At 63.4% G+C, this 18,155-nt stretch overlaps 1 protein-coding gene across 1 annotated transcript; it reads right to left on the minus strand.

Annotated features, from left to right (window-relative positions):
* Positions 1–6,510: 6,510 nt before the first annotated feature.
* On the minus strand, positions 6,511–18,136 carry CHLRE_13g561800v5 (uncharacterized protein). The gene is made up of 26 exons (XM_043069184.1): positions 17,978–18,136; positions 17,648–17,799; positions 17,375–17,479; positions 17,012–17,164; positions 16,791–16,897; positions 16,500–16,677; positions 15,930–16,309; positions 15,610–15,702; positions 15,258–15,423; positions 14,885–15,129; positions 14,627–14,757; positions 14,263–14,543; positions 13,983–14,111; positions 13,562–13,801; positions 13,254–13,429; positions 12,038–12,543; positions 11,620–11,873; positions 11,270–11,407; positions 10,715–11,129; positions 10,227–10,521; positions 9,949–10,120; positions 9,265–9,805; positions 8,683–9,110; positions 8,394–8,451; positions 7,583–8,262; positions 6,511–7,321 (listed from the first exon to the last, which is right to left on the minus strand). The coding sequence occupies exons 1-26, from the start codon at positions 18,099–18,101 to the stop codon at positions 7,052–7,054; spliced, it is 6,417 nt and encodes a 2,138-aa protein (XP_042917159.1). The 5' UTR covers positions 18,102–18,136; the 3' UTR covers positions 6,511–7,051.
* Between the last annotated feature and the right edge of the window lie 19 nt (positions 18,137–18,155).

The following is an 18,155-nucleotide window of genomic DNA, read 5'->3' on the forward strand; positions in this document are numbered from 1 at the left end:
CAGCAGCCACCTTCCATCAGCCAGCTATGGGCGTGACCATCCACAGTGTTTACCGTTGGTTACGAGGTAACATGTGCTTTCGCAACTTGCGCTACTGACTGCCTACTCTCATGCCGCCTGCAAGCCCACTCCGCCTTCCGCTCTGGTCTAAGTACGCATTAGTTCCGCAACACTCGTCAATCTCACTTGCCAAATATAACTGAGCCTTGTACTGTGCTGTGGTGCACTTTGACATGTGAGGCATGCATGGTATGCAAGTGCATACCACTCAGTCCCCTTGTCCCCACGGGGGGGGGGGTGCAGCCAGCCATCCAATCACACACCCCGCCTGTTACTCTCAGCCCTGTGGGAGTTCTTTCACATCTTCATGTGTCCATGTTGCAGGACATGTTTGTGATGCATCCGCAAGCTGGCAGCCAGGGTGCCAGCCCTTGCAGCCCATCAAGTGGCTCTGCATATCAGGACAAGTGTGCATTCCTCCCCTCCCCTGTAGTGGGTCAGGGCCTGCTGGTATCATGCAGGCTGTCAAGTAATGTGCAGCCATGCTGAAGACATTTTATTTGCACCACTTGTGAACGATGGCCTTTGGGAGCGCAAGCGAAAGCAGCCATGGCAGTGGCGCATCAAGTCCTCTTGCAGGCCTGCAAAGTGCAGACCACACCAGTGGCGACAAGTCTGCAACCGCTGCACCTCAGCGAGGTCCAGCTCATGCTAGCAATACAACGGCAGTCGCTATATGTATATAATCAATAGCCAGGCCAAACGGCTGCGTGGCTGGACTGCTGCACTCACTCACGTGGCCCCTGGTGGTGAGAGCAAACATGTATTATCCTATCTAGGGCGTTTTCTTGGATGTTGTTTAGTTCATGAAATACATTAGAATGTAGCGAATTGCCCAGGTGCTTGACATGGGGCGGATCGATGCCTTTGAAAGTCTGCTCGGCAACGGGTGAGCAATCGCGCGACTATGTTGACTCGGTCAAGTCGGTGACTCGTCCACCTTGTGACCAGCATTTAAAAATTGTTTCAGGCGATTTATATAAACAGAAAGCTTGTAGCAATGTCTATGCGTCTTGTACAAATGTGCAGCCTTCAAAGAGAGTTGAAGTTTCTTTTACCGAAGTCGTGACCGAAGTCTGACCTTCATCGCTTGCGGTTCCTCATCTTGTGCCTACATAACTAACTGCACATGATCCACTAGCCCAACTAAGTGGACGGCCGGACTGGAACTCGAAGGGCAGACCACAAGCTGCTGCGTCGGCACAGTACCAACCCAAGCTGGGGCACAGTGCCAACTGTGCTCCCTTACCCGAGCTGGTAGGTGGACACAGGGGAGGGAGGGAGGGAGGGAGGGAATAATTACACTTGGTAGTGGCGAAGCCACTGATGACTAGGGCTGACAAGCCCTAGTGTTGGGTGAGCGCGTTCCACACGCTCACCCCTAGGCACGCCTGACACAGCAGGGGATAAGGCCCCAGTCCTGGTCAAGACAAAAGAGACACGGAGACACAAGGCTCACGCCTTCTCAAAGCACAACAGCCAGCAGGCTAGGGCGCAGCCTCAGAGGGGCAGACACAACTGCCTCCTTCACACCACACCACACGTACACACCCGACCAAAACACACGCCAGGAAAACACCGCCCGCCAAGGCCAGAAACACACACAAGGCCGCCCCGCCACAAACAACACCCCTGGCCACAACAGAGGGAAAGCAAGGCGCTTAGGGCGCATAAAGCAAGCTAACCAAGCCCCCTCAAAAGGACCAGCAGGGGCCGCTCTCTGGCGGAAACCACACCCTGCATCGCTGGCCCTGGCGAAGCCCCCCAGCCCAACCACAAACATAAACAGAAAACAGAAAGCCTGACCCTCTCTAGCCAGGTGGGCGGGGCCGCAAGCTGCGCTGCGAGCTGCTGCACAACCGCCTGAGCTACTGCGCACTGCCAAAACGCGTGTAGCCTGGGGCTGTGGGTTGGCGTCACACCGCATCCACACGGCACCGGACCAGGTGCATGTGTGAGATGCGTGTTACCGGCAATGCCAATGCCATCGATTGACACCCGCCAAGCTGTCTCCTTGTGGGCATTCTCCCAGCGTATCCACCAGAGCCGGTCGAAGGGGGGAATCCAGCGTTGTGGGGGGGCTGCTGGTGGTGTCTCGCGCGCCTCAGCTGCATATGCCGTGTGCAGTTGACTGCGGGCTACCCCGACGTCTCCCAGCTGCATGACGGTAGCAACACGTACAGACAGCTTCTCCAGCGCCAGGGGTTGCTGCATGCCAGGTATCCTCCAGCCAAGGCAAGGCATGATCAGCTGAACCACTGCCGATTCCGCGGGCGGGGCGGGGCCCAACCCAGCCTGGAGCCGTTCCTGCACTGCACGTGCTGCTGCCAGCCAGGTCTCTGGTATGTCTGCTGCAAGGCTATTCAGGCCCTCGAGTGCCGGCTGCTCGCGTAGCTGCATCTCTGGGTCAAGGTGCTGCCGCACCCATTCCTCCCATGCCACACCCCCAGTCGCTCCCACTGGCCGTGTTGCCCGCCATGCTGCCGCCGCTGTCAGTGCTTGCACCAGGTCACCTACGGTGCGCAGGTGGCGACACGCTGCGAGGCGTGTATGGTGCGCCTCAAGGCCAGGCCGTCAGGTGTGGTCACCCTCAGGCAGGAGCGGATTGCCCCACAAAGGTGCTGCCCAGCACCAGTCGCCTGGCGCTGGTGGCGGCGTCCTCACCGCTCTCACAGGCGGGAGATGGCCCAAAGCCTCATAGATGCGCTGCAAGTCGCCCGGCAACTGGCATCCCATGGGTCGGACGTCAGGGCGGGCTGTGAGCATGGTCCATGGGCGCAGCGAGGGATGGTGCCGTTGTAGGCTGAGGGCCACAACGCGGTGCAAGGGGTGGTGTTGCTCCGTGGGCGCGGCAGCTTCTGCCTGGACGAGTCGGGCCGCCCACAAGGCCTCACGGCCCCGTAGGTGCGCTCGGAGCGGCAGCATTCCGAAGCCGCCCACCACCGGCGGCCCAGCCAGCATTGAGGAGGGGATGCCCGTTAGCCGCCGCTCCGTGTCATTTGGCCCGAGTCGCCTATCTGCTGCTCGCGCAGCAAGGCGTTCTAGCTGGTCAATTGTGTCGCCAGGCATGCCAGCGTGCTCTGCATGCCACGTGAGCATGGAAAGGGCATAGCCGGATACCCCTGCCGCTCTCCCGAAGGCAGACAGTGGCAGGTGGGCGAGAACCTGCATACGCCGTTGAGCGTCCACTGCTTTGGTTGCCCAGTCCAGCTGAGGCTGCTCTGACGTATTGGAAATAGGCAGGTTCAGAGCTGTGGCTGTGGTCACCACCGCGGTTGCCCGCCTGCAGTCCCTGCTCCGGCCGGGGCGCAGCAGCTGCACCTTTGATAGGTTGAGCCGTTGCCCTGAGGCGTGCTGGAAGGTGTGCATGGCGGCCAGGAAAGCCACAGCCTCCTGCTCGCCCTCCAGCAGCGCCTTAGTGTCGTCCGCATACTGCACTGCTGCCACACGTTGGAGATCTGTCGGGAGGGAGGGAGGGAGGGAGGGAGAAATTTGGCCTGTTCAACTGTACTACTCAGCTCAAGCTATGTCAGCTGCTAGCCCGTCAGCCTTGGTGATTAGGTGCCTTACTGCCTTGGCACAAAATGCCCACCCTCCCTTCCATTGAGGCTTCTGCCCTGCTGCTCGGAACCCTTCAAAGCTCAGAGCTGCTCGTTATGCACCGCACACCCTATGGACGTGAGGTAAGGCTGCACCACAACACCTGTGCTGCGGACCTGCTGTGTGATCATCGCGCTGTGCTGCGGCGTCACCACCACCACCATGTTGCACACGTCCCGCCCGGAACGGACATGGCGTCCACTCACGGGCGTCCCACTCACACTAGCGACTGCCGCCAGGTTCCCTGCGCCCTGGATGCTCTCTAGCAGCTCCCCACTAGCAGGCATCAGCATAATTTTGCTCTCATCACCTGCCCCCGTGTCCTCCCGCGGCCGGTTGGTGTTGCAGCCTGCTAGCAGCCTGCCGCTGCCCCCTTGCCCCCTCCCAGCACCACTTTCAACACCGTCGCGGCCACCGTGGCTGCTGCAGGCCGCGCAGCCATTGCAGTCCACTGCAGTCTGCCCTTCTCACCCCAGCAGCTGCTGCAGCAGCTGCTGCAGCAGCGTTGCTACCGCCCCTGCCACGGCAGCCATTGCCGTTGCCTCAGCCGCAGTGGGTGCCATTGCCGCCGCCTGCACCGCTGGCACAGCAGCCACAGCAGTGGCAGCACTACAGGGCTGCAGCAGCTGGAGGACCAGATGGGACCGGCCCCATGGGTGCCATCGCCGCCACTCTCTGCAGTCACTCGGACCGCAACAATGCCCAGGGGCTCTGACTAGAGCGCCTGACTTCTGCTGCCGGGGAGCCGCCACTGGAGGGCAGGGGCTACCTCTCGCTGCTGCAGGCCTGCCTGTGGCGAGAGCGTCTGCTGCACGGCCTCTTTGGCTCCGGCCTCGGCCGCTCGCTGGTGCTTCAGTATATTGCTGGTGGCCTCCCCAGCTGGGAGCTTGACTGGGCAGCTAATGGCTAAGACCAGCTGCCTTGGTCGTGGGCGAGTTGTGGGCGGCTGTCCAGAAGTTGCGAGTAGGATTGGAGGATGCCCGGGGGTCCAAGAGCTGGCTGTGAGGTTTGAGCTTAGCCCTTACAGACAACGCAAGGGGGCTGAGCAGGGTCGAGTATGGAGACCGTACTGACGGCTGGCATTATCCTTCTCTCTAGTAACGCAGCTCTGACCGCTCGCTGCACAACCGCGAGCCTCCTGGCTCGCCCCTGTCCCAGGTGTCCTGTGTGAAGGCCGTGGAGCGTCATGCCTTCAGCGGTTGCTGGGGAGGGCGCCGCTGCAACCGTTGGAGGCATGACCTCTCCTCCTGTGGCATCACCCTGCCTGGCCGCATTGCTGGAGCTAGGGCGGTGGCACCTGCCTTGCGGCACTGTTTGTGTTAGCTTTGGCGTGCTGCTCTGGTTGGCGTTGAGGGCAGGCGGGTCGGTCCCACGGGACCATAGGAGGCCGCTGCCGCACCAATAATTGGGTTCGGATTTGTAAGACGCGCTCCAAGCTCCAAGCTCTAAACGGTGGTGCAGGGCCTGGCGACTGCGGCGGTGGCGCAGGGCTTGGGCCCAGCCGTGGCCGCGTGCATGTGTGTAGCTGAGGGGGCAGGCAAGGCCACGTGGAGGAGGAGAGCATAGCGCCGCCCGAGAAGTGGCGCTGGTTGGGCGCTCAGGTCGAGACCTGCGGGTGTCTGGTTTGCGGTCTTTGCTGGCGAGCACATTCATTGCTGTTTGCTTGGTTTGTTGCCTGCTGTGCATGTGCTTGACAGCGGGACGCGGCTGCACACATGGCGTGCGGTGCCTGTACGAACTGACCGCGGCTATGTCTTCTGGGAGGTTTGAAACCTTTGGCCTCAGACATTGCACCAACATGGCGTGGGCGAAGCCCAATTTTTTCCCTGATGGATGGATCGCATAGCACTAAATGCACTGCTGACTGAGAGGTGCAGCAGCTACAGTGGCTCAGTGACTGCTGAGGAAGGCAGTCCCACGCAAACCCTAAAACCTAAAAACAGTATCAAGTTTCAATACGGTACACCCCACAGGCCTCTCGATTGTACTGGCGTGTAGGCGCCTCGGAAGGGGCCAACAGCTGGGCGACCCTGGCTGGCGCTAGCCCTGCAGCGCGTGCAGGCCCGGCGTGCACACAGCCGCCCCTCTCCCATCGTTAGCAGGGGTGATACATCAACCCCCCCCCCCGCTCCCTTCACCTACACTACCGCCTCGTTGGGTTGTAATTATATCTATTTCTATTTCATTCTTTTGGGGAGTCTGCGCGGCTCTTGGTGGCAGTGAATCAAGCCCTGTGGCTGGTGGCACAGGCAGCCGTGGCTTAGGCCTTAGGGCCTGCTGTTGGTGGCAGCGGCCCCGAGTTTTGTTGATGGCAGCAGCCCTGGGTTGGTGGAGGCTGTCGCAGTGCGCCACTGGCTTGCCCGCTGCCGAAGCCTGTGCAAGGGCTAAAATGCTGGTAACTCAAACTCAGTGATGATCTGAGTGGGCTCGGTGTGATTCACACCGGACACGGTGGCCCCAGCACTCTTACAAGATGGCAGGCCCAGTTGCTTGGCGTGCTGGTGCATGGACGACCTGCGAATTGGCGCTGGGAGGCATCAAAGCCATCATGCAGAGCTGTGATCTGGTCAAGATAGCACGAGCGTTGTAGAAGATATGGACTGCTCGGTTTTGTAACACTTGGCCTTTACTGCTGTAAGAGAGGTGTGGGGCTCGCTTAGCTAGTCTCGTTACTGTGGAAAGGGACGCACACTCCCGAACTTGTAATGCAACAACAACAAATTGCCCCTGGGTGCAGGGTGCTCCGTGCAGCTGATGGCGGCCTAAAGTTCCTGCTTCAAGGTGCGCGAGACCATCACCTATCTGGGAATGGAGGTGGCGGCAGATGTGCTGGTTACCTGACCTTCCCTCAATGCCATAGAAACGTTGCTGTATGTGGTACAAGGTGGTGCGTACGACGCGCTTGCATGTCCTTGCAGAAGCCGGGCTACGTCCCGGGAGATGAGTTAGATGCTTGCGGCCTCAGATTGGGGACGTGGCGGGGGCTCAGCCCATACACAATGAGTCCACAACGTCAAACGAGTGAGTGTTTGCCGAAGTGTTTGGCCGAAAGCAACGGACCTGCACCTGCTGCTGGTCCGGAGCGTGAGGAATGCGCATCAGCAAACTTCCCGCCAGCCAGCAACTTTTCGGTACAGTAACTCCGGCGTTCGACCAGCCGCGCACTCCTGCCCTGCCGTTGCAAATTGTTTGCCATCTTCTGGGGTCTGGGAATCACTTCACGCTGGTATACCAACAAAGGTGTACCCAGGACATGCATACCGGGGATTGCTGTACTCCCTGCATCACTGCGACTCCCTGCATCACCAGTCAGTGTCAACGCCTCAACGCCCACATCGGACCACACACACAGCACCCATTCGTCTGTCCTTACTACCTGTGCACCAGCGCTTTACCCATTCGCAAAGCATAGCTCAGATATGTTCTGCTTGAGCGTGGCCAGCAGCGCATCGCCCATGCCGCCAAACACCAACGACGCCTTCTCGCCCTCCACCGTCAGCACCAGCACACTGCCTCCACCCCAGCCACCTGGCCGCTGGCTGACGTTGTTGATGGCCGATAGCGGCAGTGAGCGGCTGAGCGGCGGGTCGGCGGCGCACACGAAGTCCAGGCGGCCGGCGTACAGGTGCAACATGCCGTCCTTGTTGCGCAGGACACTCACCTGGGCGGGGGCAAATGTCCGGGGGGAGACTGTTTTGACCAGTCCCAAAAAGAAACCAAAGACACGAATCGCATGAAAAGGGGAGGTGCATGATTGGGTGGGCGATGCGGAACATCTGCTTGTCGATACAGGACCCAGAAGGGTTCGGGACTCTGAACACAGCCCGCATGAGGTAAGGACTGCATTGACGGGCCATGCAAACAGTGCTTGAAGACGTCATGGCCTCCCCATAATCCTGTACGACACACGCGCGTCGCCCACCAGGTGGCAGGGTGTTGACAGCAGAGGCAGCGCCCCGCTCTCGACCGGCCCCTGTATCGAGTTAGCACCAGCGGCCGGCGCCCCCGCCAGTGCACCAGCCCTGCTACCGCCGCCGCCAGTCACTGCTGCCCCTGCTGCGCTGCTGGTGGCATCGCCGTGCGCGGTTGCCGCTCCGGGTATTAGTGCCGCCACTGATCTAGCGGCTGTACCACTCAAAAGCGAGGACAAGGCCGTGGTGCCGGGCGCTGACATGGTGGGAGCCACCGCGCCTGCACCCGCAGCGGTTGATGCAGCAACCGCCGCCTCTGCCTCTGCCGCCAAGTGGGCTGCCCGCACATTGCGGCCGACATTTGCTGACGGCGCCATGGCACGCGGCGGTTTGGGTAGCCCGTGATGTTTTGGCGTTGCCGTGTCCAGCGCTCGTGCTGCACCTGCGCCACTCGCCGCTGCCCCCACCGGTGTGCCGTTGCCAGAATCACGTGGCGAGGGCTGGCTGCTGCCGGTAGCTGCGCGGATGCCAGCGCTGATAGCTGACAGAGCGGGCGGTGTGCTGGTTAAACTCAGAGACGCACTGGTGCCGGCTGTGAGGTTGGGGCCCACTGCAGGCGCCCCGTGTAGCAAGCCCCAAACGCGCTCGCGCTCGGTGGGCGCAAAGCCGCCGAAGTGGTACACATCACCGTCTGTGGCGAGAGAAGCGGGTTAAGTAGAACTGTTGTAAGACCGCAACATGTAACCACACGACACCGCATATAAGAAACAGGCCACCATAGCCTGTGTGAATAGAGCGGCAACCGTTACACTCGCTTCGCACCTGTGGTTGTGATGACCAGGCAGTCAGAGCTGTCGCCTCGGAGAACGTCCTTCACGTCCTGCAGGAGGCGCGGAAAGGGAGGGTTGGTGCCTAGGCGTAAAATCTACGTGAGGGTAGCTGCTGACACAGCACGAGGAAGGGACATGTGACTCAACGGCCTACCCAACGCCAGGTGACGGTGCCCACACACCACACCTTCACGCCGGCCCAAGCCACCACACCCATGAGTCCTTGCCTGCCTCGCCCACCCACCACCCAAGCATGAGGCATTCCCCCCCGGCCCATCCACCTTGAGCCTCAGCTTGAATGTGATGTCTGCGCCGCCCCTCAGGTCGCCCGCCAGCAGTGTGCTGTAGCCCAGCACCCGCGGCGTCAGATACAGCAGTCCGTCGCGACTGGCCACTGCGCTGGCAGCGGCCGCACTGCTGCTGCTGCTGTTGGTGGCGCCCGGCACTGCAGTGGACACAAGCGCCAGCGAGGCCGCGGCAGCTGCGGGCGCCCCCGTGGCCCCTACCGGCGGCACCAGCAGGCTGCAGGCGGTGCTGGCCACCAGGCGCTCACTGGCCCGCAGCCCGAACACCACCTGCGCTGCACTGCTTGCTGCCAGCCGCAGCTTCTCAGTCACAAAGGTCTGTGCGGCGGGGTCGGAGCGGCGCCGCTGGCGCAGCATGCGCAGGATGTCCAGCAGCGTGACCTGGTGGCGGAGTGGACCAACGTCTGGAGGCAGGGGTTGGGGGGTGGAGTGGTCGGTGGGGGATGCGTGAGAAATAGTTGCATGCTACACGACGGTCCACACATGACACGCCTATGGCGCAGGTCCATCCCTTCCAACTCTTCAGCCATCCAGCCCCCCAGTCCTCCGGCCGCGCACCTTCGTCCACCGTGTCATCCAGCTGCTGCAGGCAGCTGACCTGCGCGTTGTACATGTCACACAAGTCCTCCGTGGCCGCAGCCACACACTGCAGCAGGCTGGACGTGTAGGCGGTGCCGGCAGCGCGGGCGTCTGCATCGGCCAGCTCAGCCGGGATGATGGTGACACCTGCGCCCTCCGCCTTGTCCCCGCCGTGCACCGAGCTGCCGTTCTGCAGCTGCTGGCGGCTGTTGCTGGCCCGTATCGGCTGCGGCCGCTCCGGCCGTTCCGCCGCCTCCTGCCGGGCCCGCGGGCGCAGGACCTCGTCCACCACCTCTCCGAACAGGTCCTGCAGGCTGATCAGGAACTCCCGCAGCAGGTCCGCCTCAACCTCAGCCAGCGGCCGCCAGCCCGGCACCTGGTGCAGCGCCAGCGCACTCACGCAGCCCACCGCCGCCTGCCAGGCTCCCAGCATGAGGCCGCCCGCCACACTGGGCCGCCGCAGTCCGTCAGCCAGACACACCAGCTCGTCGTGCAGCTTGCTCAGCAGGGACTCCAGAGCCTGAGGCATTAGGGGTGGTGGTGGCCGTGTTGTGCTAACAAAGGTGGCCAGTCCATCAACGCCTCCAGTAAACGAGTTGCCGCCTATACGGTGCACCTATAGGTTCCTGTGACCAAACTGGGCCCAGTACACGGAGCCCTTGCCTTGGCGGAGGGTGCGGCACCGCCCTTTTTGTCAAACGCCGCAGTGAGTCCACACATGATGCCGGGGCGTATGGCGGCGCGGTAGGAGGCGATGCAGTGGCGGGTGGCAGCTGACAGGGCGTGGTCCAGGTCCACACGGGCGCGGCTGAGGTACGCGGGCGGCGCAGCCGGCCTGAGGTGGGAGCACACACAGAGACGAACGGCACACACTGAAACCCGTGTCCTTCAAGAGGGCATGAACAGGTGAAAACCATTGCGCACTGTCCGTCACGACCCACCTGCCGCTTGCCGCCTCAAAACTTTGAGCCTGGGTCGGCATCAGCGCTTTCCGCGGCCCCAGCACCGCCAGGCTCTCCTGCAGCCCCTCCACCTGCTCCGCCACCGCCGCCAGTGTGTTGCGCACAGTCACCAGCGCCTCACACGCCACCAGGCCCGGCTCGGCAGCCAGCGCCAACAGCACGGCGGGCGGCAGCGCAAGCGCTGCCGAAGCAGCCGGAGCCCCAGCCCCAGTTGCCGCATGGCCGGCTTGGCCGGGCTTGCCGGTCCCCACCGCCGCCGCAGCGGCATGCCCAGCTGCAACAGCGCGAGGGAACGTTACCAACAGCCAGTACGAATGGACCCGTAAGCCGGCCTCTGTGTGTGTGTGTGTGTGTGTGTGTGTGTGTGTGTGTGTGTGTGTGTGTGTGTGTGTGTGCGTGTGTGCTCGCGCGCGCATGTGCGCGCGGTGGACAGATTGGGACTGACACGCCCGTTTGCAAGCGCTAACCTGTCGAGAAGACGCCGGCTGAGAAGAGGTCGTTATCGGTTGTTGTCGCAGCGCGGCGGTGGTGGCCGCCACGGCCCTTGAGGGGCGAGGGACCAAGCCCGGCTGCGGCATTGGGTGCACCCAAACCAACCTGACCGGATGGGCCCACCGCACCACCCAATACCCCAAACTGGGGCACCAATAGGGTGGGAGGGGGCAGACCCGCCATCGCCCCCGCTCCGCCTGGCATTGCGAGGGAGGGCACCTGCGAGAAGCCGGCGGCGGCGGAGGCGGACGGCCCCGACAGCAGCTGGCCCAGAGGCGAGCCCGCGGGGACACCCGCCTGTTGGTTCATGAAGCGGTCGGAGATGGTGCGCGCGTGGCGGTGGCCGGCAGGGGCGGCGCTGGGGTCTGGCAGCGCACGACACGCCAATATCTGTGGACGCAGGTATCACCACGGGCCAGCGATCAACCTTCAAGCATTGATATTCTATCATGTCAATGTCGCGATCATGCACGTACCCTTCCCACTTTCTTCCGCTACAGCCCGCGCCCTCTCCCACCACCCACACCCACCTCTTCCCATGAGCTCATGACGTGGTGCAGGTAGCTGCGCACCACCGCCACCACCGCGGACGTGATGACGGGGCCGGCACGGGCGGGCCGCTGCTCGCCGCCGCCCAGCGCGCGCTCCAGGCTGACGTCCACATACACCTGCAGCAGGGATGCGGAAGCAGCATAAGCAAGTGAGTGGCATTTGTTTGTGTGTGTACGTGTGCGCACACGCTACAGTAACATGCACTTCATCGTGATCACACGCAAGCATGCAGCGCCACACGTGCGCCGCTGCCTCACGTGTCACAGCCTGTTGGCACGCTACAAGGCATTGCCACCTCTATCCAAGCACCCCTGCAACCGCCTCTCACCTCAAGGATGCGGAACAGCTCCAGTGCACTGCTGCTCGCGCCACTGGCCGCCAGAGCCTTACCGGCCTTGGAGCCCTTGGCGGCGCCCGCAGTACCCGGAGTAAGGACGCTCTTGCCTGTGGCTGCAACACCGCCCGCTCCAGCAGCGCCGCCAGCTGCCGCTGCCGCCGGCCCTGCTGTCCCCGCCGCAGCTGGCGGGGGCCACAGAGGGTCCTTCTCCAGCAGGCGCAGCAGCTGGCGCTTGAGGTCCTCACCTGCAGCCGGGCCGCAGCGGGGTGAGGCAGGAACAGCGCTTCAGCGCTACAGCGGTATGCGACTAACGCGAAGCTTCCTACTGCTGCTGGTGTTGCCGTAATGTGCCGCTCTTTCAAACCACGATCATTGCGCTGTTCACTCCCTGATAACCCCTGCCCCTCACCTCCCGTCTCTGCCCACTGTGCCAGTGCCTCGGTCATTGCCGCCTCCAGGTCAAACAGTTGCAGCGGCTCCATAATTCCACCACTCAGCAGCAGACCCGCATGCAACTCCTCATCGGCACCCTCGCCATCTGAGTCCTCCTCTTCATCGGACTCGTCCTGGCGCTTGCCGAATGCCGCCTTGGTGGCGACCGCAGCGGCCTTGCCCACGCCGGCTGCCGGAATTTGTTGCCGAGCTGGCCGACCGACAGGCTTCTTGCTGCCCTTGCCAGCATGCAGGGTCGCTGCGACCTTGCGGCCCGCAGCCCTCTGTGCCGCCTCTGCCGCACTGGCGGTGGCTGATGAGGGGCTGAGGGACATGGGCGACACGTCAGAGTCGTCGTCGTCTGCAGCCGCCATGCCGCCGGCAGTCCGGACCGCCAGGGCCTTGCGTGAGCCTGGGTTGCCGCCGCTGGGCGCCGCCGCGTTGGCAGGTGCGCTCTGCTTGGGCGCAGCAGCCAGCTGGTGCCTATGGAGGATGTGGCACCGGAAATGGCGAGGGGAATGCGGCAGGCATCGCATTTGGGCACAGCTTCAGCATAAGTGCGCGTTTGCATGTAGTTACAGCATGCAGACCAAAGCCGTACCGCGGGGATATTGTAGGACACCTCGTTTGCCCCCAATGCCCCCGAGACATTCTCCCCCGCGAACATCCCCCCTAACCGGTCCCCATGCCACCCACATCTACCTCTTAACCCTTGCCTCACGCCCTCTCTGCCTCTTTCGCCGCCTGGGCTTGTGTGTAGTCTTGTCTTTGTTATCCCTTCTTTATCCTACTGCCGACACGCCTCGGCCCTTTCACTGTGCCCTGCCCTTCCGATTTTTGCCTTGCCCCTTTCCCACATGTCGTGCTCCTGGCCCGACGCTCCCTGCCTGGCGTCGGGGCTGCTTTCCTGGTCGCCAGGTAAGTCGTGGGTTTTGCTTGTCGCGTCCGCGTGCCTGTCTTGTGCTGTTGTGCGCGCCACCGAGCCCGGGCGGCGACATATATCGCCGGCGCCGCGCGCCCTGCTGCTCCACGACGCCTCGGCCCACGTCCCATAAGTATTATCGCTTGCAACTAACGCCTCTGCCTGCACTCCCGTTTTCGTGGGTTTTGGTTTAGTTTGGGCTGGTATTTACAACCCCCCCCCCCCCCACGACATCCTCGCCAGGTCCCCCACGCCTCCTCTCGGCTCGCACCTGAGCAGCAGCACATGCAGGGCCGTGACTCGCTCCTCCAGCTGCAGCAGTGCGGCACTGGCCGCGCCCGTACTCCCCGGACGGTACATGAACAGGGTCTCCAGGCAGTCACTCAGCACGTCGTAGCGCCGCCGCGCGGCAGTCGCAGCCAGGCCCCGCAGACCTGGCACAGCGGCCTGGAAGGGATGGGCGCGGGTGGGTATCAGGGTGTGTGCCGACGGCTTGGCCAGTAATGAGTTTGTAATCATAATACCAAGTGGGCTCATGGGGCTACCACTGGTAAGGGCCAGCACCAGCAAGCGCCCTACCTGCAGCGCCAGATCTCGCTCCAGGTCTGCTGCCTGCTGCTCCGCTGCCACCGCCACCGCCACCACGTCAGACGACAGGGTTTCGTGTGCGGGCCGCAGCGACGCGGCGGTGGCGGCGGCGCGAGCACCCGCGGCCCGGATCAGGTGCTCAGCCAGTGGGCGGTAGGGGGGCGGGCGGGTGGGGTCCCACGTCAGCGCCCAGCCAGTCATCTCCATGAGGAGGGCCAGGCATGGCACCACCTGACAAGAAAAGAGAGCAAGATATCTTGGCGGTTGGGGCAACTGCATAAGACAACGCTCTGTGGCGGCTTGATGCCTCTATTTGCGTCCTCTGGGGCACATTTAACTGCTTAATTAGAACTCAACTACTCCCGTGGTGTCGCGGGTGTCGCACTCCCTCCCCACCCACGTGTCCCCTCACCTGCCCCGGCTCCCCCTGCAGCTGGTTGTAGTGGTCTGCCAGCAGCGGCACCGCCCGCTGCAGGAACATGGCCATGACGCCGTTGAGGCCCTCGGCCTCACACACCGTCAGGGCGCCAGAGCGGTTCCACTGCCGGGGGAAGGGCGGACCCAAGCGCATTCTCATCATTACCATTGCTATTGTGTATCTAGGTAGGTAAGAGCTTCGTGAATGGCCTCAAGTGCAGGGACCGCGGTTCTCTCATCATCCTTCCATCTCCCTCCGCCCCGGCTCCACCCACCATGAGCGCGTCCTGCCACAGCTGCTTGACGAGCGCTAGGTAGGCCCGGCTGCTGGGACGCCAGCCGCCACTGCCGCCCAGCAGCGCCAGCAGCAGCGCCAGGTGCTGTGTGGCGGGGCGCACCCGGTGCAGCTTGGCGAACAGCAGCAGCAGTGCCAGGCAGGGCCCGGGCAGGGGGCCCAGGCCGCTGCTGCCGCCGCTGAGGAAGGCGGTGAGCGGCGCCTCCAGGCCGCCGTCCTCCAGCGAGGCACCCAGCGGGCCCAGCGCAGTCAGAGGGATGCCTGCGTGCCCGACATGCCAGAATTAGTTAGTTGTCATCGCCATCACACGCCAGTGTATTCCGCCCACACCCTCCCGCTCCCACCTGGGTTGGGCACCCTGGCCAGCTCGCCGCCGCCCTGCCGCGCCAGGGCCTGCAGCGCCGCCGCCAGCTTCCTGAAGGTGGCATGGAAGTCGGCGGCCGGGTCCAGCAGCACAGCCGGGTCCAGAGGCCGGCTGGGGTGGCGGGTGAGGATGGGGTGTCAGGGAGAGATTGGGGCTATGCTGGGGCAGGGCTGTCAAGGGGCACGGCGTAGTGGTGTGGGTAAATCGTTTGCAGGCATCGCCCACACAAGCTCCGCACCTGTCCAGCCTCCTTATCAGCTTCACCCCTGGCGGGAGTGATGACCGCAGCTGCTTCAACGTTCGACCCAGTTGCCCCGCCACCTCGCTCAGGGCACTGCCCAGCTTCTCAGCAGTTGCGACCGGGTCCCCGCTGGCAGCCGCCGTCACTGCACTGGCTGCAGCAGCGGCCGTGGCGTTGCATGCAGCAGCAGCAGCAGTAGCCGCATCAGATGCCTGGGCTCGCCGTGGCGATGTCATGGGGCTCTGCACAGCCATACCAGCAAAGGGTACTTGCAGCGCGGCGGTGCATTGCATGCATCGGATAGAGATATTAGGTGCGGCTAGTAAAGCTGCGAAACACGTGCGATTGCTGTGATGGTATGTTTACCCACCAGCGAATGACCTGTGTCAGGCGTTGTGATGGAACCCCGCGGGATGGATGGCAGGCGGTCGGCTTGCCCTATGGAGGGTGCCCGCACGTGGCGAGAGCTGCCGCCCGCACCCCCCGCTGCTGCCATGCCCGAGGGCGCCAGTGCGCCCCTGGGCCGCTCCCTCAGCCTGTGACACATACAAGGTCGGCGACGGCACATGAAACGGCTGACGTGCTGGGACTCAAAAGGCGTACCCCAACTTACTCCACCAACGTCACTTATGACGATTGGCCAGAAGCGCACCCATCCAGCTGAATCGGGCGTAAACGAAATCAAGCATGTGGGGCACAGCTGTGTGCCGGGCCAGACTCACTCGGGCAGGAAGCGCAGCAGCAGCGTGATGCGGCCCCTCTCCTCTCGCTCCTGGTTGCCGCTGACCTGAGCCGAGGCGGGGTCGAACACCACCCTGCAACACGTACAGCAGGTGTCGGCCGCAACCCATCGCGCAGCCACCCAAATGCCATTCAAGCAATGACAGGGGCCCAAAGTCATTACAACAGCAGGAAACTCCGGTTCTGTGATGGGCCCGAGGGGGCGGGGCTCTATGCAACACCAGGTGCCCCCGGACTCAAAGGAGTTAGTGGGGCCACATGGACTCGAACCCACGTAATTGCTCATTGCTCAGGTCCTTACCGTCCACCGGCTTCGTCATCCAGCTGCTCCACACTGCCTTGCCGACCCCCAGCAGCGGCAGCGGCCGCAGCAGCCTCGGCCTCCGCAGCTGCCTGGGCGGCCTCGGCCTCCGCCTGCGCCTCTGCTGCGGCACTGCCGCCTCCACCAAAGCAGCCACACAGGAAGCCACCACCACCTTTCTTGGCGCCTGTAGGCGCGGCTGCCCCCGTCCCTCCGCCTGCCTTTGCGCCGCGGGGGTTGATAAATTCTCCCTTGTGCCCATAGATGGGCAGCGTGAGGCGCTGGCTGAGGCCCGGCACCAGGCCCTCCAGCCGCACGCCCGCCTTGCCAAGCAGCGTGTCACTGCGCGAGGGCTTGCCACGTTCCGTCGCGGTGCGCACCTGCATAAGCAACCCCCGTGGACACAAGGACAGTCAGTCACCGCAACGAATCGCGCCAACACTGCTTGGCAGTTACGGCAGCAACATTTACAAGACTTGTCCTGCAGACCTTCCTTCACAGATGCTGGGCATTTCTCAATTTGCATGGCATGCCCCACCCCGACGCCCCCATGCCTTCTGCCTCTCGCACCTGCAGCACCAGCTCCATGTCGGGCTGCGACACCACCCAGGGCGACAGCGTCTGCTCCCACACCGGCGAGTCCGTGTCCGCCGCCACATCGCTCAGCTGCTTCTCGCCCCGCCGCGACCCCGACTTGCCGTCGGCCAGCCACACCGACACGTACGGGTGCAGCGCCTTGCCGGAACGCCTGCCGAGAGCACGGTGTGCCACACGGCAACAGCCAGGTCGCGGAGTCACGTGAATGGTGCACAGCATATATGCAGCTACGTGCACAGAGCCCAGAGCCCAGACTCAACTCACCCCTTGGCCCTCAGTCCCTCGCCGCCCAGCACAGTGACGTGCAGCAGGCCATTGAAGTCGGGCAATCCCAGTTGCTGGCGCAGCAGTTGCTCAGTCTCGCACGTTGCCTGCAGGAGACATGGACCGATTTACAACACCGCCACTGGTCAGGGAGCTAGCATGCCCAACAACGTGCAGTCTGCAGGGCAGGCCACTGGTATGGGACTCCGGCTGTGCCTTACATCTCGCCTGAACGCCTGGTACGCCGCCCTGGCCGCCCGGTCGTCCGGGAAGTCCGCCTCCCGCACCGCGAAGCAGCCACCCGCCAGCGCCAGTTGCTGCAGCGCCAGCTGGGTGGCCACCGCGCTGTTGAGCAGCAGCGACTCCGCAACCATCTGGGTCAATCAGGGGAAGGCGGAGGACGGGGTTGAGTCAATACCTGCGTGGCCCAGGCAAGGGACTCCGCCCTGCCGGCAACTGCACCCATGCAGTAACACAGAGCTTCTGCGGCGCTCCATATCTACCTAACGACCTGACACAACTGCCTGATGACCTCCCGTGGCCTCTACACCACACCCGTCCGCCTGCTGCCCCGCCCCGGCCACCTGCTCCACCGCGTCATCGTCCAGCCCGAACGCCCGCCCCAGCGCCTCTGCTAGCCTCAACCGGGCCGGCAGCGTCTCCACCGGGTTGTACCACCCCAACAGCACCTGGCAGGGGCAGAGGGCAGCATGAGCGGAGGCAATGGCAGGTACTGCAGCGGGGCCTGGCCGCACGTGTGATGCCGTATACCAGCAGCGTGCACACACGGCATACCCAGCTGCAAGGACTGAGGCCACGTACGTAGCTCCTGCCAGCGGACTTCGCCTCCTGCTCACCGCGCGGCACACCGGCAGCATGAAGCGCCAGTCGTTGGGCTGCCCGGGCGGCACCAACCAGTCACTGGCCGCGTACTGCTCCGCCAGGGAGGCCGCGACGTCCTCCAGCGGACTACCCGACGGCGAGGTCGGGCCCGCGGCGCCTGACACACCTGGGGGTACCATGAATGGGTACTCAGCTTGAGCCCAACAGGGAAAGGAGAGGACGCGGGCCGGACCCTCCTGCGAGCAGCTCCGTGCCAGGCGGGCAGGTCCCAACGTGCCGGCCCAACGACAAGCAAGCTGTCGCGCCGTCTGTCGGACATCCCTAAGCCGTACTTGGTCACATACCTGTATGGCCAACATCCGTGTGCCGCGCGCTGGCGTTCGCTGCTTGGGCCGATGCTGGCGCAAAGGTTAGCTTCACGCCCGAGAGCAGCTCGCCCGCATTGATGACCTTAATGTTATCGGCCATTCTTGGTTTTCGGGTCAGATCATTTTGTCAGAGGGGCGCGGTTTGGAATTGGAG

This window comes from Chlamydomonas reinhardtii, chromosome 13 (genome assembly GCF_000002595.2).
Source record: "Chlamydomonas reinhardtii strain CC-503 cw92 mt+ chromosome 13, whole genome shotgun sequence".
Classification (NCBI taxonomy): Eukaryota; Viridiplantae; Chlorophyta; class Chlorophyceae; order Chlamydomonadales; family Chlamydomonadaceae; genus Chlamydomonas; species Chlamydomonas reinhardtii.

Bases quoted from the DNA above. Each gene is read 5' to 3' on its own strand.
- CHLRE_13g561800v5 (XM_043069184.1), bottom strand. From the start codon at position 18,101: ATGGCCGATAACATTAAGGTCATCAATGCGGGCGAGCTGCTCTCGGGC. The intron at 16,310-16,499 runs GTGCGAGAGGCA...TTGCTTATGCAG, and splicing joins ACATGGAGCTGGTGCTGCAG to GTGCGCACCGCGACGGAACG. The intron at 9,806-9,948 runs GCAAGGGCTCCG...CTAATGCCTCAG, and splicing joins GTGCCGCACCCTCCGCCAAG to GCTCTGGAGTCCCTGCTGAG.